At 38.3% G+C, this 23,085-nt stretch overlaps 1 protein-coding gene across 2 annotated transcripts in view; it reads left to right on the forward strand.

Annotated features, from left to right (window-relative positions):
- LOC124615439 (rho-associated protein kinase 2) overlaps nucleotides 1-23,085 on the forward strand; it is a 209,116-nt gene that overhangs the window by 142,892 nt on the left and 43,139 nt on the right. For both annotated transcript variants that reach the window (XM_047143326.1, XM_047143327.1), the window contains 2 exons: nucleotides 20,506-20,760; nucleotides 20,891-21,160. In XM_047143326.1, the coding sequence (XP_046999282.1) occupies nucleotides 20,506-20,760; nucleotides 20,891-21,160 (525 nt within the window). The remainder of the gene's footprint in view (nucleotides 1-20,505; nucleotides 20,761-20,890; nucleotides 21,161-23,085) is intronic.

Below are 23,085 nucleotides of genomic sequence, written 5' to 3' on the forward strand. Positions count from 1 at the left end.
ATGAGCTATTTCCACACAACTATCTCACCTTTGAGAGGAAGATATAAAAACAAATACAGGGGACAGCCATGGTCACCCACTTGCCACTCTTACTGACAACTTTGTGTGGGCCAACTAGAGGAATCCTTCTAGTCACTTAGGATCTTGAATCCCTTTCATGTCAGCTTCATTGATTATATATCCATGCCCTGGTCCTAGGGCCAAGACATTCATTCCTACACAGACTTAATATTTTTCTTTCTGTACGTTTCTTGTGATCCTTTTTAGTTCAGTGTGAACACAAGGACATCTACCTCTCCAATAAAACCATAAGAATAACTGCACATAAAGCTTAACAATCACTTACAGTAACGCCATTTCAGTAATTACAATCCATTTCACACCAAAAGGTCTCTCTCGTATACAGTCCAGCCATCTGTTGATACTGCATCTGCAATGAGAAGCAATCCTTTTGCCCAGTGTGTTGAAAGTCCCTTCGCAGCAGGTGCTGCTCCTCAAACCTATGCAACAGACAGATCCCCCTGTCATATCTGCACATGCTCATAGTACTCCAACTACTCCCCTTACCAACAGCAATGAAGTACCCTTCCATATTACCTAATACCACTCTGGACTGGAACAGCTTATCATCATCCTCCACCAGCTCTTTGACTACTTTTAATAGTGCTCTGAAATGAGGAACCTCTCTTTTTTTTTTTTTTTTTAAACCTTCCAGTGTCTAACAATGTGGTATTGTATTGTCTACCCAATGTATGAAATATTGTAGTGCATCTTTCTGCCATACCTACTCCCAGCCTCTTACTACATGAGTAATACCTGTGTGTGAGACTCAAGGTGCAATACCTTTTCCATGTTCAATTCAAGAAATCGTATTACAGTACTATCACAGGCATATTCTACACCATAATAGATGAAGCTTGCCCATGAAAACATCTGTCAAATACAGACTCCACTTCAGCTTATACATAGCCTTGTTTATGGACATTACAGCCATTCAGATATCCTCCTAAACAAATGCACTGCCTGTGAGGCCAAATGCAGAGCATAGTGCTGAGCGTAAGATGTTTTGCTTCAGTTGTTGCTTCACAACCTGTGCCATCTGGAGCTATCCCCTCCCCTCTCCTTGTTTTGCCCCCTGCTGCATTACACAGCCACTCAACCCACTTTGTCTGCAGGGCTGTGTGTGTGTGTGTTTTAGCTCTGAAGAGAGACTTTGAATGAAAGCTTATCCACAGTTCAGTCTTGTTTGTGTCGACTTCTACTACCTAACACCTCAAATGTACAGTAAATCAGTACATGGATAAACTTTTACACAGACAAATGAAAGGATGTACGTCATATTGTGGTAACATTACTGTGTGTAAAATGATATAACCTTCATATACCATGTTATGATCAGCATGCCATTTAAAAGCTGTTAAAATGATATGGCTGACCAGTAGATAACTACTGTTTTGTTCATTATACAGGTTGTTCCAAACATTTAAAGTCAAAATTATACAGATAAAGAGCCAGCACGATAATATGAAAATTTCAGGAGGTATGAGGTCTTGAATGGGTGATGTGTGTGGAGTAAGTGCTTGTAAATTGCTTGTGTTTCATAAGAAATAACTGTATGCTGCATTGGCATTGAGGTTATCTTGAAAAAACACACCATATTCATCTGTCGCGTATATCCATGATTTAACCACAGTCTACATTTCATGACTAGATTTGAAGATGGTGCAGTACTTGTTACAATAACGTACAGAAATGCATTTCTTATAAGGTGCAGCAGATTGTAGTGCCTGGAAAGCTGAACAAATATATAGATAAAAGATCTGTAGGAGAAATGTATCATAGTAGATATAAATATATTTAAAAACAAAGATGATGTGACTTACCATACGAAAGCGCTGGCAGGTCGATATAAACACAAACAGACACATACATACACACAAAATTCAAGCTTTCGCAACAAACTGTTGCCTCATCAGGAAAGAGGGAAGGAGAGGGAAAGACGAAAGGAAGTAGGTTTTAAGGGAGAGGGTAAGGAGTCATTCCAATCCCGGCGGGAGCGGAAAGACTTACCTTAGGGGGAAAAAAGGACGGATATACACTCGCGCGCGCGCACACACACACACACACACACACACACACACACACACACACACACATATATCCATCCCCCTAAGGTAAGTCTTTCCGCTCCCGGGATTGGAATGACTCCTTACCCTCTCCCTTAAAACCCACTTCCTTTCGTCTTTCCCTCTCCTTCCCTCTTTCCTGATGAGGCAACAGTTTGTTGCGAAAGCTTGAATTTTGTGTGTATGTATGTGTCTGTTTGTGTTTCTATCGACCTGCCAGCGCTTTCGTATGGTAAGTCACATCATCTTTGTTTTTAAATATTTTTTTCCCGCGTGGAATGTTTCCCTCTATTATATAGTAGATATAAAGTTAGAAAAACTAGGTTGTTCAAGCCAAAGAAAGCTAAATGCACAGTCTGCAAGTACAGTGTGAAAAATACTGGTAGAGCAGAAATTGGACCCCTATCATAAAGATTATGGTTAAGCAATAGATCCAGATAATTTTGAATCCAGAGTTCTGCTCTCTTAATGAATTATCCACCACACTACAGCGTGTGCCAATCTTCCTAAACTCGCTTTGCACATGGCTGAGTGCTCTTTCAACCATGATGTTTTCGGCTGTTACAATTGCCATATATGGAGTGGTTTAGTATCCATATATTACGTTCATCTTGGATCACTAGCAGGAATTTTCCCTTGTCGACTTTCGTTCAGGAATTGTATAAGATTGACTAGGAGGACATTATTTGTTGCCACCTCAGTTGCATGCTTCATGTTATCTTACGTTCATTCATGATGTGCTGCCACAGTTGTCAGAAACTGTACTTCATGATCTCCATGAGATTGAGTTGTTTCAACACAGTGGTACGGTGCAGCATGCTATGATATTAATGTTCATGAGAACCTGAAGAACAGATACTCTCATCATTGATTGTAAAAAAACTTTTCCTGTGAGATTACATAATTTCATTATTAAATGACACCATTGTAGGACCTGGAAAGTAAGTTGTTTGTAGAGTTGTAGATGCTTGTCTTCATTATAAAATGTGCAATGGGTAGGTGAGAGTGTGTGGCAAAGTTTTGCCCACCCTTGTAGAGTGTGTCTGGAGGATGATGCTCATCATTTTGAATTTGTTTGAGCTTAAGTATTTTGCTGTAATATGTGTACTGTTTTATGTCAGTAACAGTTTAAATATTGATTTCCTTATCTCATAGTAATCAGTTTATGATATACCAAGTGTATAAATTTGGTCCTAAATATTTGGGATACTCTGTATATCGCCCGTGAGCTCAGGAAAGCTAGGGGCAGATTGCCAGCAGATTATATTTTTGCTGTTGATTGTCACTTAAATTTCAATGTTATAATCATTTCATATGAAAACATTTTGAATTAAGTTATTTTATATGGAAAATGTATAAAAATAATATCCTTATTTTTCACTTAATAGTGTATTCTTTTATTCCACATTCTTTTATTCTCCTCTCCAGTATTGTTCAGTTGTTTTGTTACTATTAAAAATTTTGTTTCAGTGACAGGGCTTCCTTAGTAACAAGTTGAAATGTTTTCTTCTTCTTATTTCGTGTTTTCCTATATGTATGCTATGCAAAATTTTTACTTACCTTTATTAGTGTTGTAAAATGTATTTCATATTATGAGATACTCAGCTTTCTACTTCCATAGCTGAATTACCCTAGTGATATTTGAAAATTGAGCTGGTGATAAACTGATTCAGATTTTTGTCTCATCAACAAACATTTCCTGCTTTTAGGTGCTCTGTATATCAGTTCCAGAAAATATTCTGTACCTCAGGTAAAAGAAGTGTTCCATGCATCAAGATGAGTAAAAATGAGTGAATTTTGCTCCTGATTGTCATCCCTATGTGTTTCTTGTGAGCATGATCATGTGGAATCTGTGATAGTTTTATTTACATAATAATTTGGAATCATTTATTTATGCTTACACATTAGCTTATAAAATACCCCTTGTCTCCCTCACACCAGAAATTTAAAAAAGAAATGTCAAGATTTTTGCACTTGCCTTTTTTTCAGTTGCTAAAGAATAGAGACATTTTCTTTTTCTTATTGATGATGGTCCAAAGTTAATTGTCTTAAGGAAGTATGTATACATATATTTGTTAGACAGCGAACATCTTGGTTTATATACTTCTGAATAAAACAACGTTGTTCAGTAGCAATTGGAAATGCATGAAGTCACAATTAGATTGCTTAGGTCGCAATGTAGTGTAGAAAGACATTTTTTACTGGGTACTGCTATTTTTAATGTCCTCCTACAAGTTCCTACTTCAGATATGTGAAATATGGAATTTAATGAGAATTTGCATGGCAAGTGTTAATTTGATTAGTAATGACATGTTTTCTAGTGGCATCTTTTTGCATTAATTGTTATTTTGTTTTAAGACAATTTAGTTGTTGTTATTACCACAATTTCTGTTGAAGTTACATGTTACGTTGTGTGATACAGTCCTTCAGTGTGTAGTTTTATTAATTTTGGAATTGTGATGAAATTGAATTATGTACACACAACATTAGGATTTAAAAGTGAAACTGACAGATCCTTGCATGCTGCTCCATAAAGCTTATTAGTTTACTGCAACATTTACTGGAAAAACAAGAAACAGAGCTCACACACAAACTGTTTTTTACCTGATACTGCAAAATCTGATATTGAATTCACTTCATACATGACTGTGTTAATGCATATGCTGTGAAGAAAAGAGGAGCAATTGACCGTGAAATCCATCATTTTGTTGCAGCATTTCTAGATTTCAACATAGTCATCTGCACTGCATATAATAACAGGTGACATTTAGTCCAGAGTGTCATTTCGTAAGCAATATTAGGTTGGTGGTGTAGAGTGTACAGGAGTCCGACATTAAGTTCAGTTCATTGTAGACTTCTTTGTGCTCTACACTAACCTATATTGAGTACTAAATGAAACATGGGGTGAAATCTACATCTGCTGTAATAAAATGATGGCTTTTGCAATTGATTGCTATTCTTTTCTCTATTTTCTACATTCAAAGATTACTGAGCACAATGGGATCACATGGATTCCTTCGTATTAATGTGTTCCCAAAAATATGTGATATATTATTGATTCGTAAAGTTGGAATAGAAATTTGATTGAGTTCTCAGAAATGAGAAAGTTAATGTAATTTAATTGGATAGATAAAAGATCTACTCAACAAAGGACGGAAGAACACACACGTAAAAGACTGTTCAAATTGGCAAGCTTTTGGAGCCAGTGGCTTCTCCTTCAGGCAGAGGGGTTGAAGGGGAAGGAAGAAGCATGAAGGAAAAGGACTGAAGAGGTCTAGGAAAAGGGGTAGATTTCGGGGAAAGTCACCCAGAACCATGGGTCAGGGGAGACCTACCCTACGGAATGAGAAGGAAAGACTGATTGTTGGGGACTGCTTTGGGCAAGATTTGAGGTTTTCAAATCTCGTCTGTTGCAGTCTCACACAATCAATCTTTGCTTCTCATTCCATAAGTTAAATCTCTCCTGATCCCTGATTCTGGGTGACTTTCCCAAAATCTACCCATTTTTCTAGATCTCTCCAGTCCTTTTTCTTCACTCTTCTCTCTTCCCCTTCAACACTTCTGCCTGAAGTAGGAACCACTGGCTCTGCAAGCTTGCCAATTACAACAGTCTTTTACGTGTGTGTTCTGCCGCTGCTGGGTGAGTAGATGTTTTATCTATCCAGTTAAATAAAGTTAATATAAGTTATTTTGAATGCAACATTGTTCTCTTACACACTCCTTTAGATGCTTCGTCAGCATCATAAATTTTTTGTGGTTCAGTACCATTTTAAGTTCATTTTTGCTGCAGCATTCATAACTAGAGTGAAAATTAGATACTTATTTCAGTGTGTGTGTGTGTGTGGGGGGGGGGGGGGGGCGCAGGGCAGGTGGAGGGCGGCGGGGAGGGGGGGGGGGGGAGAGAGAGAGAGAGAGAGAGAGAGAGAGAGAGAGAGAGAGAGAGATTGATTTCTGGAAAATCACCTATAAATCACATTTAGTTTTCTATGTACCCATTTGTTATTGTATAATCTGAAGTTCCTGGTAAATGTTTCATGTCAGAAGAAATTAAGAATCAGTCACAGTCTTTTGAGAGTGAGAACTATAAGAGTCATGTTACATTTATTTCAAAAGACCTAATGTTGGTGAAAGAAAGAAATCCACTGGTTCTAGAATAGGAAGTTGGGTAGTTGTTATTGTATGGTGTTGTATTTTCACAAGAAACACTCTTCAATATGGTAGTGTTTTCACGAAAACTAAATGATTTCCAACATTAGAATGGGTAAGTTTTATTGCAGATGATCCTTTTGTAGAATTTTTGTAAGAGTTCTTCATGGAACAACCCATTGGTAATTTATACTTGAAATATGAACTTCTACCGATGAAGCCTTGACAGTTAAATGCAACATTTTAAGAAGGGACCATCCCAGTAGGAATTAGTTTTGAGATAAAGCCACATCAGTTTTACAGAATTGATTTGATTTGATTAATGGAGGGGGATGAAAACAACAATCATCTAAGCCCACTGTTGCCCACAGTGAAACAGAGTTTATGTGTGGTTTCGCTCCCTGTGATTCTAGTAAGCCAGCTGGTACCTTTAAAAAGTAATAGGAGACCCTTTACTGGTTCCTTATTAGACACGATTTCATCAGGCTCTACCAACGTGAATATTGTCTGTCTTCTCTTCAGAGTTTCACTTTGGAAGATAAGATGTGGAAAGTCCAGGTTGGAAAATCAATAACATTATGAAAGGGATAAATTGCTATATTCAGTTGCAGGCAAGCATAATGAGAGACAGTTACACATTGAGCTTTCAGTCAAAACCTTCTTCGGAAATGAAACACACACACACACACACACACACACACACACACACACACACACACACACATATATTCACGTTAGCAAGCACGCCTCAGGCACATATGACCACTACCTCCAGCCACTCCAGCTTGTTAAATGTGGTGCAGTTTCATCCTCATCACATAGATTAGATTTACAGGCTTCTTCCTCTATACCTGCTGTGTTTACTGTGTGTTGGTGTTTCGTAAAATTCTGATGGCCAGTCAAGAGTCCTACCATGAGGTCAGTCTGTTTTCTGTTCACAATCAGGATTATCGAACTTCTCTTGAAATGTAGCTTTGGTATTAGTAGCTTGTCATGTTTTTGTTTGGGGCTGTAGTCCAATAGTCTGCCTCCTGATCCAGCTTGATAGTTTTGACTTTATCATTGCCTTAATGATGGTTAGGATAGGTTATGGTCAAATAATTGGAGTCATTGTGCCTGTCCTTGCCAGCCTATCAGCTTATTCAGTTTTACTAATCTCTGGGTGACTAGGTTTACATGTTGCTTTCTTCTAGTCTCCCAAGGCATTCTGCAACAGTCTTTGATCTTGTTGCAGGGGTTGAGATTCCAAAGCTGCTTGGCTGTCTGAATAAATGTAGATGCTGTGATCCTTGTAGCACCTGTGCAAATTCTCCTTTGTGCACTCTCTGATAGTGGATGTATCTGCCTGGAATACTGTTGCCAACTTCCCTAGAGATAATGCTGTCTCTAGTCTAGATTTCCCCATATATGCCGGCACCAGCAGCTTCATCTGTTTTTGACCCATCAGTAAATCAGACTGTCTCTTGGATGGTGTTGTGGTTAATTCTCCCACTGCTCCCTTAAGATTTATTCAAACAGCTGAAAGTTACAGTATCATCAGCTGCATTTGCCCTACAATTCTGTACTTACGACACTCACTATATTGGTTGAGATTCTAAATATCCTAAAGGAATCCACTTATTCCCAGTTTTTAACCTGTATGCCCATATTGCTGTCTCAATTGAAACTCTTAGATGTACTAGGGGCATGTCCAGCGTGGTCTCCATTAGCATGCGCTGCTAATTCTGCCTGCTGTGGCTGAGCATGTCAATTACTTCACATTATGAAGCTCCTTAGCAGCCACTTACTTTTCTTCTTTATTTCACCATAGAGTAACCTCATAAATTATCATAGGTCTTATTACAGTGGTGTATATCCAGTACTTAAACCTGGGTTTTAGACCACAGTCCTTTTGAGTGCTCATAAGAGTACTTTTTACCTTGGGACACACAACCTTTGCGTGAGAGGTCCATGATAGTTTCACAAGCAAGGATATTCCCAGATACTTCATTACCTCTTGTACTAGTAAAGCTTGATCGAGGAGCTCAAGATCCCAGTATATGTGCTGGATTTACTTCGTCGTAAATGATACTGCAACAGTTTTTTTGGGACTAATCCTTAGATCCTGTTTTCTGTACCAGTTTCCCACAATGTCTAGTGCTATTGTGCTAACAGTACTAGCAAATTTTCCAAGTATTACTATGACTAAACCATTTGCGTATCCTTGGCAAAAGTAGGCTCTACATTTAATTCTTCAATGAGCTTATTCAACACTAGGTTCCACAGCAGTGGGGTACAAGGCTGCTTCTTGTGGACAGCTGCTGGTAGTGTTCATTGGCATTTTCTCATTCATCATGGTGGCTTCCACCTTTCTTCTATGTAACATGGACTTAATCTACCTGCATATGGTGGTCTCAGCTCTAACCATGGATTCTGCAGTGTAATAATTAACCATACAAGAATAATTTGTGACAGTTGTTACCGGAGGTATCTTGGACATCCTTCTGCAGCAGGAAATTCGCTGCAGTCAAACCAATTACACTGCCTGGGAGAATCGCCCCCCTGGGAGAGCAACACCATCAGGAAGAGAGAGATGCTTGAGGAACCATGCACGAGCAGATGTTGGGAGTTACAAGTTGTAAGTCAGTCCGAGTCTGGTTAGGGAGTTCCTGCATAACATTCATTGTGCCTTCTAATCATCAAGTGAGATAGAAATAGTGGCTGATATATAGACATTGATTAGTCTTCGGTAGAAACAGAACAGTGACTAGAATTATTGTGTATGGGTAGAGGCCGCGTGCCTAGAAATTTTGACTGAGTACTGTTAGTTTGGAATTGTTATTTGATTAGTACATCAAGGCAGAAGATCAGATTCCTTTCGACTTTAGTTCAGAGAACAGTATTTAATTTGTGTTCACAGAACTGTAGCCAGTGTAGGACAAATAGGCTAAAGCTTCATTCTAAAACTGCTGTAATCAATGTTCCCAAAATTGAGTGATATATTTTACGATTCACTATTCTGTGTTACCTTCATTGTGTGTATGCTGCCCTAGAAGCCACATATCCATCTGACAAGGACACCTTTATTAGTCTTTTCCACTGGCAGTGAAATTTTTCATCAAAGTGGATACCCCTAAACTACAACAGAGTCAAAGGTCATACTGCTAAAAGCCTTGTCGATATCCAAGCAGAGGCAGAGAGCTGTTTCCTGAAAGTGTGGAACCTTTCCCACCTTCCCAACAACTTGGTGATATGCTGTTTCACGTGACTGTCCTAGTTGTCACGTGTGTTGGTTTACATGTATTGGAACCTCATTTAATCTCATCTCCTTAATGTGCACATTAACCAGTTGTTCCAGTGCCTTTAGAAGAAAGGAGATCAGACTGATCGGTCTCATATCCTTTGCCTTGGTATGATTAGTTCTCCCTGGCTTCAGAATGAAAACAACCATCACCGGCCTGCAAGGATTAGGAACGATTCCTGGTGCTAGGCTGGCCCCAAATTTTCTATGTAGGGACCTAAATAAGTTGTCTCCTGCTTGTTGCAGTAGAAATGGAAAGATACCATCTGTGTCTGGTGACCTGAGCAATTGAAATGTTCCTCTGCCCATTAGATTTTTTTGAAATCAACACATTCTCTGGTAGCATCCCAGTTTTCCCTTTGATTACCTGTAAATCAATGTCCCTCAGGGAATGTATTGAGGAAAGAGAGTCAAGTGCATTGAGGGAAGAGTGTCGTCAGGTGCACGTCTAGCATTTCACTTACTGTTCTTGTATACTCACTTCCCTCCTTCCACAGAGTGCCTGCTGGATTAGTTGGTACTCTAGTGAGGATCTAATGAAATCTAGCACAAGTAGTTGTACCTTCCACTTTCTCACAGAATACCTTCCAGGAAGACAGCTTCGCTTGCTTGATCACAAGGTTGTCTCCTTTCTTCATTGCAAGGTTGAACAGTCTTCTTACCTGCTTCCTATGCACTTTCATAAATTTGTTCCACAAAGATACATTCCTCTTTGTGCATTTCTAGGTGATTGGGCAGTTTTCTAAACATGAAGTCATAATGTCATATGTCACTGTGCGTGCGCCATTTCCTCAAAATATGCTGGATTTCTAATCGAGGTCCTTACTTACGATGAGCATGAGTTTAGGTCTTTTCCATACGTGTCCCAGCCTGTTTTATTAGGATTCCTGTAAACCATGGTTTGTTTAACACCCATTTCAACCCAAAATGTAACAAACGTGTTCAGATTCCACGGCCACATGCCATTGTTTGACGTAACTACCCATTAGAGTGGACCAGAAAGTTATGTCTGTTACTTCTTCCTTTCTTCTATTCCTGAAAGTAAATTCGCTACCCCTGTCCAAGATTTTCATGCTATTTTCTTGAAGAAATTCAAGTATGTGCTCACCTCTGGTGTTGGTGTTGCTGCTTCCCCATATCAGGTTGTGGCTGTTGGCTTCACAACCAACCAGCAGTTGCTCATTCTGCTGTGAGCAGCTATCTACCAATCTCCTCACTTCCAGGAAAGAATTAGTACTGTCCTTGTAAGGAAGATACACTGATACCTGATACACTGATACCTGATGGTATTTAAGTCTCTGGAACAGAAGTCTGCCATCACCATGAACAAAATTCCATTCTTAACATAAATGCGTGTTCTGGAGTTCTTTAGAGTTTTAGTGTAAATCAATGTACCTCCAGCTGCTCCTAGGCTTGAAACACCCCCTTTGTATAGACAGAGTTCCTAGATGAGGGCCACGTCCACGTGCTATCATCCCAGATGATGACTCAGGGCAGCAGTAGCCTGTTTACTGTGTTGCAAGTTTATCTGCAACATTTGCACCCTCCAACCTGCTGCCATAATTTCTTCTGATGTCTTTGATTATTCTGATGACAACCTGTAAGAATCCCAAGTACAGTTTCAGATCTGCTCTCACATTGCCACCGAGGATTTTTTGCCGGCTTCTACTGTAAGGGTTTGGCCATCAAATACAACCTTTCAGTGGTTACCTTCCAATCATCCGCTGAGACCTTTTGGTTCTGTGCCCTTATTTTCTTGAACAGGATCTTTGGAAGAGTGTCCTTAAGAAGTTTTGGTACAAAAAATTTGATCCTTTGTAGTCTTGAAAAGGTCAGCCACTATCTTCACCCGCAGCTTTCCTTCCTCCCATGGAGATACCATGGGCATCATCTGCTTAAGCCACCCAGCTATTCCCATTTCCTCACAAAGATAAGAGAACCTTTGTGCAGATAAACCCTCCTGAATTTGGACCCTCGACTTGTGTTGTTGTTCCTCCCCAATCTTCTCAAAGAGAGCTATGTGAGCAAGCACTTTCTACTGTGAGGTGGTGTTGACCAGTGGATATCTATTTGCTACCTTGGCTTTTTCTGGATCCATTTATCCTGAGAAATGGTAGTGCCAGACTCCTCCCTTGTTCTCTTTTTTCTTGTCTTTGAGTTAGAAGGGGTCTGAGTATCCCCTTTCCCTTGTGACAGTCTGTTTCTGGAGATCTTACGTTCAAGACCTTATAGCCCTCCATTTATGTTTCAGAAATCATTATTTACCTTCCTTTTCTTTTTGTTCTTTTAGGAGTTTCCTCCTCTTGACCTGGTCCAACTTATAATTAATGGTTTCCACTTCGTAGACTGCTCTGTCGCCCATTCCAAATGAGGAATCGTGAAGTCCCTGAATTTTTGTTTTCTGTGTTCTCCATTTTGGGTATCTTGGGTCAACACCATGAAACTCTGTGCGGTGCAGTGCTAATTACTGAGGGAAGTCACCTGGTATCCCAGAGGATCCATAATGACACATCTTCCCATGTGCCACACACACCTCAACATGGGTCGCTTCACACCTTTTGTTGGGTATCTGGAGCTTCGGGGAAGGGGTGTGGAAGTGTATACGGGAGAGATGGGGCGATGTGGGACACCCTTCATCTAGTTCTTCTACTGAGGAAACCCTGCCAGTAGTTGTACTACCGTCAGCATAGCCCTCAGCTTCTTGCAAACATGCAGGCCTCTCCACCCATACAGACAGTGCTTCTCCAAAGTGGCGTCACTTTGAAAGGCTTACAGCATTACTAAACAAGCTTTCCACCAGTAAATGTACAAAAGTCTGTAGGAGTTGTTTGTGAAATTATTTATTGTTTATTGTCACTTTTCATATCTGTTGAAAATAAACGGACACGTGTTGTCACATCGTGTGAAGATTTATTAACTGAAAATTCTTTCTTAGTTCTCTCTTAGTACTTTAATTTTATTAGACAAAGAAAACAAAATGAAGACTATGTGAATAATGGAAACCAGAAAACTCGCATTTCTTCTTAACATTAGGAGTACCATGTGGGTCATTTTTTAGCTACGAGGGTTGTCGAGGACGCTGGCCTCCTCCATAATGATCGTAGGACCAAATGCTCCTGTGACTTTTAAGCATTTATGGGTTTGTACAACTCACCAAAATATCATCCCACTAGCCAACCTAGATGTATGAAAAATTTACCTCTTATACCTGAAGCACCACATGGCTCATTTTTGACTCGTACACAGTTTAACGCAATTTGTTATCAGTGACACTGATTTTCAGACTGTAAATAGTTTCTGGGCATGCCTCGATGTTATTCAAAGATGTTGCTGTATATTAACGACATTTTAGGACAAAAATAACCTGAAAGATGAAAAAATCGGGGGTTTGGACGATGCTTCTTTCAAAGCGGCATGTCAAGGAACAGATTTGCAGAAATGTGCAGTCATCAAGAAGTTAATGCAAGGAAACTGACAAGTTTTGCCTTGTTTCAGAAATATGGATTCTATTTACTGACAACTGTGTTGCCTGCCAAAAGACAGGCAAGAACATGACTGTTGACGAGCAGCTGTATCCGTGGCAAGTGCAAGTGCCCATTCATACAGTACATTTCACATTTCGAATAAACCTTATAAGTATGAGATAAGTATTGGCTTTTGTGCAAAGCTGACAAGTGCTATTTCCTGAATATATTTCCTTGCCGTGGCAAACATAAAACTCATGATCCTAGCAAGGGTCTTATTCAGCATGTTGTTAAAGAAGTGGGCCAGCCATTCCTCGTCTGTGGTCGTAACATAACGACTGACAACTTCTTCATTCCATGAAACTGGTGGATGAGCTGAAACAAAAAGGAACAAGTTTAGTTGGCACTCTTCTGAGATCACTCGTAGAGATCCCTCCTGTGGCGCGAATTGGTAATGACGTGTTGTATGCAACACACTTATACAAGTTGGGCAACAATCTTCTCACCGTATACCAAAGGGGAAAAAAGTCCTTATTGTGAGTAATATGCATGCTAGATGTCAGATCAATGAGAATACTGAGAATAAACTTTCAGAAACAGTGAAGTTATACTAAAGGTGGAGTCGATATAGTTGACCAAATGACGAGACCCACTGATGGCCTGTGCATGTCTTTGACAACTTTCTTGACATTGCTGTGATCAACGTTCACACAGTTTTTAAGTTACTTATCCATAACAAGATTTCACAATGAGAGTTTATCCTCTGAGTAGCAGACGAGCTTGCTAGCCCCTGCAAACCGCAGAGAGAAGGCAATCTCCCCTTGCAGGCACTCGGTACTAGTGCTGGCCAACCTGAAAATAAAAAGCATTTTCAAATTCGGGCTTCCTGCAAAGAACAAAAGGGGACTAAAACGTCACAAGTATGTGTAAAGTGCAACAATTATATGTGCAAAAACTGCTGAACCAAAACTCTTGTCCAATGTCTGTACTCTGTGTCTTTCCTAGTTTAGACAATTCTGTCCACTTCTTTGTCCCGAAATATTTCTGAATCTTTATAATTCTAGAGTGAATTTGTTCTTTGTTTTGGTTCCGTGAATGCAGTAAACAAGAAAACGTGCACAGCACCTTCGTCACATGCTGCATTTTAGAATCTTTTACAAATACTTCATACTTACCGTATTTGTCTGTAAAAGTAGTAAAACTATCAATACTTGTATAAACAGTATGTTTTGACTTTGTTTAAATATTTTTACAAAGAAAAACTATGTAACATTGTTTTACTTACTTGTTTTAATTATTTTTGATGAAAGCCTGAGGGAACACTTAAAAAAAACATTTCTGAAAATTTATCTTTGGTAGTGTGCTATTCATTTTAGAGACCAAATTATCCTTTTCGTTACATTTTAGAGACTTCCTAAATGTATTGTTAACATTGTGACACCTATAACACCACCCAGATACCAATAAAACAGCGGTTACCTGTTGTTGGTAAAAAATGACCCATGTGGTACTTCAATAAGTACAATGAAGTCCATTACTTCTAGTGTTAAAAAGTCAATTTCCATGTCCATATAACAATTCTCAATCTTTAATGTTGGAAACTTCTTTTGTTTCTCTTTTGATACGCAGGGGGTATAAAGTTAATGAGGGACATAATATCACAGTATTTTGACTATTTAATTGGTCTGACATGAGGATATTTCATCAAACGATATTATCCTAGAGCATCTGTTACCTTATTGTAGACTATATTTATCTTCTATTGCTATGTAACTGAAAGAAAATTTCTCTTACATTGCGCACTTACATCTGTGAAATTGAAGCTTTGATACCTGCCTAATGAACGCTTTTTGCTTATCTAGGGAAACTTTTTTTTTTTGCTATTGTTTATTTACACTAGTAAAATATTCAAAATCTTCAGTCCTCTTTTTGCTGCCTCAGTGCAGATTTTTTATTCTGCTTCCTCCTTGTGAGTTCCAGCCTTTGTCCAGATGAGTAAATTACTTGCACTCTTCTCTTGATTTTGGCCATCTGTGGACTACATGAAGTAACTTTCGTTACTGTGAACTAAGGTTACATTTTGTAGCAAAAATAGAACATGATACTTTTAAATGAACAGTGTACTTTAATACACATTGACATCCGTAACAACAAACAGAGCCAAAGCTAAAATGATGATGATGATGATGACGATGATCATGATCATGATAACAATAATAATAATTATAACAACACACTCTCTTCGAGCTGAGAGTTTTCACAGAAAACAAAATTAGGTGCCATTGTAAGATGGGACTAACGAAGTTAGATTTATCTCTTCCTCTGACTTCGTCATGATGTTATCTTTGTTCCAGATGTTCGATATTTTCAGTGTATGTTCATTGTTTCACTCTGTTCTTTTCATTCATCTGTGATGTGCTCTTTGACCTTTTACTGAAAACCCCTCAACTCTAATCTGGTTTCGAAAAGTTAGCATGTCTAGAATTTCTACTTTCGTAACATTGATTCCTGCTACAACCTTTTTCAGCTTCCCTGGTCCAACTGATTTGCATTTTGCGATTAGTGTTGCAAGGGTCAAATATTTTTTTAGATTGTCTTTCTGGGGTTCATTCAAATGAAGTGACCATGAAACCAAATTCTCCCTTTCCTGAGAACATAGATAGATTTACAGTTAAGGTGTAGATTTCACCATCACTTCATCTCATTCACATACTCCCAACTTTCCTTGGACTGTCTTTTTCTGTTGTAGCTTCCTTTCTTTATTCTCCAACTCTTCAGTTTCTCGCTTTTTGTTGAGCAGTAAACATTCCACTGCATAAAGTTACTCCAGTTTTATGAGTGTTGTAGTGTTGGAATTTTGTTTGTAGTGAGAGTGATTTTTTTATTGTAATTTTCCTTTGATAATTGACAAGCCATTTCCATTTTCTGGGCTATGCTTTTGTTTGCTTCTTTATCTAGACTGTTAGGCTGTATTATTTCCCCCAATTACTTAAATTTAGTCAATCGATTCTACCATAACTTTTGCTTAGGTATTTAGGAGCTTTTTTAATGTTCAGTATGAATTCTGTCTTTTCGAAAGAAATTTGTAATCCCGCCTATTCCACTGTCTCTTTCATCAGGATGATTTTCTCAGTTGCTGTAGTGATGTTTTTGGAAAATATTGCTAAGTCATCTTAGAGTTTTTAATTACCAATGTGATTCCTTTTTCTTGAAGTTTATTGTTCCATTCCCTTATTACGTTTTCCAAAGCACAGTTGAGGAGCAATGAGGAGAGACCTTCACCTTGCCTTTCACCAGTTTTTATTTCAAATGGTTCTGAAATTTCTCCGAGGTATTTTGTTTTAGACTGTGTTTCTATCAGTGTTTCTTTAATTATTGCCAAAGCTTTTGGCTGTGCCAAATACTTGTAGTATATTGAAGAGAGTGTCTGTGTCTACAAAGTCATAGATGTTTTTGAGATTTACAAAGATTGTGGCAAGATTTTTGTTTCCTAGTCAACAGTTGCTTATGATTGCTTTCAAATTCATAATCTATTCTACACAGGACTATCCTTTTCTAAATCCCATTTAGTCTTCAGTGGTCTGATGGTCTAATTACTCTTCCAAACAGTTTTAAAGGGCATTGGATAAGATTTTGTACGTAACAGCCGCTAAAGAGATTCCTGTAGAAACTACCTTATTTCCTTTCTTGCGTAAAGGGTGTATTTTGATCGTTCCACTGCTGGCATTTTTATCACTTACTTCCAAAAGCCTTGTTATTTTTGAGTTCATTAATTATATTCTGAAGTTCAAATTTATCTGGTGGTTTTTAATTTGGAAAAACATTATCGTACTCTACTTTGACTAAAAGGTATCACTTATTTCTCAAAATTGAGGAGCTTCTTTGAAGTACTCTGCTAATAGTTCACATTTTTCTTTATTATTAGTGATTAGTTCACCTTTTTTCTTTTAAAACACAGACTTCACAATTGATACTTCATTGATTGAGCTTTGAAAGTTTTATAAAAAATTCTTGTGTTGTTACTCTGGAATCTTCTTCAATATCATGTAGAAGAGACTTTTCAAAATATCTGGTAGCAAGTCTCAAAATTTTTTTGTTCAGTTACTTTGGTTTACGAATTGCAAACAATCGACTTTTTTTTTGTGGAATACCATCTTTTCCACACTCTCAATCTGTCTTCCAAGGTATCTTCACATTCTTCATTCCATCATACGTGTTTCTCGTTCTTTGTCAATGGAGCGGTTTCCTTGGCAGCATCTATTATTTTGGTACTGTTGCTTTTCCAATCACTAGTTTCTATGTTGTTTAGTTTGTTCTGGAGTATTTCTTTGTAATTTCTCTATGTTGATTTTAAATATTTTATTCTTCTGACCCCTAGTCTTGTGTTGGGGAATAAATTTTACCTTAAACTACCATCAGTTAATGGTCCGTTCCAATGTTTGCAGCTTTCTTTACCTTGGCATTTGTTACTTCTTTAGTGTTTGTACTTGATATCACAACATGATCACTTAGGACACTCTGAAATATGGATTTGACGATCTTAAAGCAGTTTTTATTTTCTGGGGGCTGTTTTTTAAATATGTGGACATCAGTTTTAAGTTGAAAACTTTGCACAGACTAATCAATCTGTCACTACTTCTGTTGGTTCTTTATGTGCCGGGTTGTCTGTTGATTTTGCAAAAGATTTTATCTTCTCCAATGTGAGCATTAAAATCTCCTGACCGTACTTTGACATTTTCGTTTGGGATTTGGGGTATTTCATTTTCAAAGGTTTCCCAAAAACATTCCACCTTATCTGGGTTCTTCCTATTGTTTTCATTTATAGGTGCTTGGAAGTTGATCAGCATGTAATGTTTGTCACCACAGCAGTAGAAGCACTCCGTCTTCAGGCCACAAGTGGCCCAGCGGGACCATCCGACCGCCGTATCACCCTCAGATGAGGATGCGGATAGGAGGGGCGTGTGGTCAGCACACCGTTCTCCCGGTCGTTATGATGGTTTTCTTTGACCGGAGCCGCTACTATTCGGTCGAGTAGCTCCTCAATTGGCATCATGAGGCTGAGTGCACCCCACAGCAGTAGAAGGGGGCAGTCTTTTTGATTGAGAGTAAAAATCTGTCTCAGAGTCTGTCCCTTGACAAATGACGGCAAATACTGTTCCTAGATGTGGAACACCCCTTTTGCGCTTCTCAACTCGGGCCTTATGGATCCTTCCCTCCACCACCAGCTACTGTGAACCAAGCAGATGGGAGTTATCTTACGACACTTCCTCCCCTCTCGTAATCATCCTGGCCTCAGCCTCAGGTAAGCCTCAGGTAACCCACTGTCCACACACCCTCTGTCCAATAATTTCCCTATCCTCTGTCCTGCCTCCCCCTCCCAATTCATGTCGCTAAGTCGCCTTCAGTGTGCACTATTCCCGACCAGCCCCTAAAATTGTGCCTTACTTCCCACCCTTTGCTCCTGCATTCCTGGTCTGCAAAACAGTTGCTTCCCTCTGAGCCGTTAGACACCCACCCCACAGATCTTTTCCCTGCCTCCCACCTCTCACTCCTTCTGTCTACCCCAGGTGACACTACCCCGACCACAACCATTACACGTGTCGAAATACAGCATTGTCACTGTTAGCCCAGCCAGCACAATGTAAGGGTGTAGGTGTGTGCGTGTACGCGTGCATGTGTGTGGACATGGGCGCGTTTTACTCTAGCTCATCAAAGACTAACCCTGAAAGCTAGGAAGTTTTCTGTCTCTTGTGTGTGCCTATTAGCAACTCAGTGCTTCTGCCTTTTTAGTGAGTGATCTCCTTAATCAAAAAATAGTGAAATTCTCCAAGAACTTTCCTACTACATTCATTCTCTATTAGATTTATACCCATTACAATCATCATGAGTCATATCTCGAATACTTGGAAAAATCAGCCATACAGCAGTCACTAGCAAAGCAACACCAGCTGTCTTTTGCTGCTTTAACAGTGCGGATACATGCAGTGGATTGGTGTGGCCCATATTTCCAATCGAGCAGGGGAACGTTGAAATCGAGAGCTTCAAAATAAACACCAACTGCAACCTAGTTAAGAAAGATATAGATACAGTACTGTGTAAACTGATTACAATTGGAGCCAGAATATTTGCAGCGTGTGCTGTGTGATTTTGATCATTGATTAAGCTTAGCCAGTCAATTGAAGAACGTAAATAATACATGTTTCATCTTTGTTTTCACATCTCTCTCTCTCTCATTGGGTTTCATTTTTTTGTTGTTGTCGACCATCTAATTTGTGTGCCATGATTACTATTCAAGCATGTTTTGAGTCAATTACTTTGTTAATTTCCTTTTTCTTTCTGGGTGAAGAAATGGTGTATAGTTTATTTCCTAGAATTTTGTGTGGATGGTGAAATTAAAATTTTTTGCCTTCATCTGAATTATTTTCATGTTTTGGGCTACCTCACACCCATCTCCTTTGTGTTATTGTTTACATCAACCATACAAAGGTTTCTTAGACAGGTCTCCTGAGAGAAGGTTTTCACAATTTGTCAGCTGTTCCATGTGTTGGTTTGTGCGAATTTGAAATGAAACGGAGCACAAAGTTTGCTTCCTATGAGCACTAGCAGTTGGTACTTTTGTTTGCTAAATTTTTGCCCTGGTTATTTAGTATTAAATAAACCATTATTGACTGTCCATAAATATTATGATACTATGATCCTTCTTAATTTATTAGTTATTCAGTTGCCTATGTTTTGCATCTGCCGTTATCAAAATATGAGCAGTTTGATTTCCATGTGTGTTGAGATGTGAAGTGTTAAAATTAGTCTGTAAAATGTTTTTGAGGAAAGATATCATTTACACCAATCCTTTTGTGTTAATCACACATTGTATTTGTTTTCTGTGAAATTTCAGTGCTTATGCCACAGTTAGTTTAGTCCTGCAATGTTATTTTAGCTTTTTGTCTCTTGTAGAAGCATGTTAATTTTGAATCTACTGGAACAGCCACAGTTCACAGTATTGTACTACTGTATACTTACTGTATTATTAAGTTGTTTCACATTGTAATTATTTTAGTGTGACTGTAGAGCTTATGTGGGCATGTTCCCTATTTATATCTGTAATGCTGTGAAGCTTTTGATGAAACAGAGGAAGAAAATACTATCATTGTACTTTTAGTGGTACAGATGAAACTGAAAATCAGGGACTTGTAATATAAATACTCCTTCTAATTAATGTAGTTTTGGTTGTTTTATGTTTAATACATGCATGCATGAGATCATACTGCTCTTCAGTTTCATCTAAATTTGCAAATTACTACTTTTTCAAATTTTCATCATGCACATTAATCATCAAATAGGGTGGTTCTGTATTATGGTGCAAGGATAAGACCTTGTAGTTAAGGAAAGGTAATATCATTTCTTTAGAATGTGATACCATAAGATATGATACATGTGCAGTCATACAAGCTTCTGTACAATCCTTCCTATAATCGTATTGTGGTTTCCTCAGGTGAAAGCCCTTCATGGACAAATAGAACAGGAGCAGCAGAAGAAGAATGTCTTGCAGACAGAACTTGGAGTGCAGGCATCAGAAGTCGCTCACTTACGTGCAAGGGAAGCTCAGCTTATTCGTGAAGTAACACAGTTAAGAGAGGGCAAAAAATCTATTGAAGAAGAGCTGCACAAAGTTAAAGCTGCTCGATCTGTGGACGATTTGCAGATGAAGGAGTTGCAAGACCAACTTGAAGCAGAACAATACTTCTCGGTAAGACTAATATGTTTACATACATTTTTTCACATATCTGTTTGCTGTATATACTTATAACATAATAATAAATTTGTGTTTCATCAGTAATATGCTATTCTAACTACTGTAAAATTTCTTTATGTATTAGACATTATACAAGACACAGGCACAGGAACTAAGGGAGGAGGTGGATGAGAAACAGAGGTCAATACAAGAGCTTGAGGAGGAGAGAGACTCATTTTCTAGGCAGTTGCAATTGGCTCTTGCTCGAGCTGACAGTGAAGCACTTGCTCGGTCGATTGCTGAGGAGACAGTTGCTGATCTAGAGAAAGAGAAGACTGTCAAAGAATTGGAACATAAAGATCTGATGTCAAAGCACCGAGCTGAACTTGCTAATAAGGAAATAGCCCTAAATACGGTATGTCTGTAGCCTATTTTTCTTGCCATTTCCAGCCTTTTGGTGTGCCTATATGATCTTACTATAATTACTGAGGATTTGTATGCTTATTTTCTCTACATTTATTCTTTTACCACAATTTTTTCCTCCCTTCTACTTCCTTTCACTGAAGGGCAAGCAATTAGAGCTCTTGCATGTTATATTTGTGTGTTATATTAAAGAGATGTACATAAAAAGAAAAAGGTGTTTTGTACTCTGTGCATGTGCTGTGCTTCCAAACTGCAATTTTTAGTTATAATAGTGTAGAAAAGTAAAAGATGAAGACTGAAATATGAAAGTGGATAACTGAAGGTGTTACTTGTGTAGATTTGAGGAGATTGAATGTTTATTCACGTAGACAAATACTGATGTAGATGAAGTAGGTTACCCAGTAGTAAAATGTATGCAGGTTTAAAAGATTAAAACTTGGGATAGTTAAGATAGAAAGAATAAACAGAAGTGTAGGTGGAATTGATGAGACATCCAAAATTAGATTTTAAAAAAATGAAAATTTGGGGAATGAGATGTGCTGGGAATTTAAGGTAACTGCAGAGAGGTTTTCTAAGAGCTTCATCTCTTCATAGTAGATGTATTTGTGTTAAAGGAAGCTTAAAAGAAAGTAAAACACACTTAAAGAAAGTAAGGTTTAGCTTTTTATATCTCCAGAAGTAGTTCTGGGATAAACCTGAAACTTTGTACATAATAACTTATGAATACAAGGTCTTAGAATATAAAATTTCGTTCTCCTACTGCTTTTCAGTAGTTTACATGTTGAAGGCAAGGTAGATGATTTTTCTAAAAAATGCCAAAAATGGCGATTTTGGCTTGCTTTTACAAAAAAATATCTTCTGCAAACTCTTTTAAACCATTTTCATTGAAAGACCATGTTCTAAACCACCTAAAAACCATATTTGATGTTTCAGTGCAAGCATATAAGGCACTAAAAAAGAACAAGAAGTTGGAGTTGATTGAAAATGGGCCCATATTTTGCTGGTACCAAATCTGACACCTTTTATTACATTCTATAATTATTTAGTGTTCTCTGGGGAAGGCAGCATAAAAGTATTCATGACTAGGAAGTGAGCTGAAGACTGAATAACTCAGAAAAGCTCCAAAAAAGAAGTTTCTTTGTATTACGACATCGTGAAATATTTCAGCATGTTTTTCTGATATAATTACAAAAGCAAACTCGTTATAAATGTCACAATTTAACTGAGCATTACTAAGCCAGTGGAGATCATGGTAGTGAAATTGTTTTTTGCGTAATAGGTGCAGCACACATTGTATGAATAGCCTGCAGGTTTTACACCTCTCACATTGTGTAAGTTTTGGTGAAGTTCACTGCAGTCTTCCAGACATTTTTTGGAACTGATTCATGTTAGAGAAAATTATTTGTATGTCTTTTTGTTGTGTAATGCTATTGATATGCTAGTTTAATTGTGGTTTAATGTACAGAATTCTGTTAGCTTAGTTTGCAGTTAAGTAAACATGAAAAATTTTATAAATGTGTTGTTATGGCTCTTGGTGGCTCTAACCACTGCTAGTTCCTTTTGAAGTGAGGAAACCGGCATCCTCATTACCATAGGGGACACGCCTGATAGCTGTGCGACAGCAGCCATGGACGTGTTTCTTTACCACATATTCCCAATCTGATGTGGACTTCTTAACAAAGGATCCTAAGCTGCTGATACATTTCTATAAGTGTCAGAGGCCAAAGCTTTAAGAGGTCTCTTTCAGTGTCACTTTCAAGTGTATGTTTACTTCAAGCTACTTCAATTTTTTACAGGGCTCATTAATTTGCTGTAGAATGTCATGAGGAAAATTATACTGCCGGCCAGTTTATGTCACTTGTGGGAATTCTTTTGGGAAGAAACTTTGATAACAGAAAATCCAAAAAATTACACTTT

The sequence above is a fragment of the Schistocerca americana genome, chromosome 5, assembly GCF_021461395.2.
Source record: "Schistocerca americana isolate TAMUIC-IGC-003095 chromosome 5, iqSchAmer2.1, whole genome shotgun sequence".
Taxonomy (NCBI): Eukaryota; Metazoa; Arthropoda; class Insecta; order Orthoptera; family Acrididae; genus Schistocerca; species Schistocerca americana.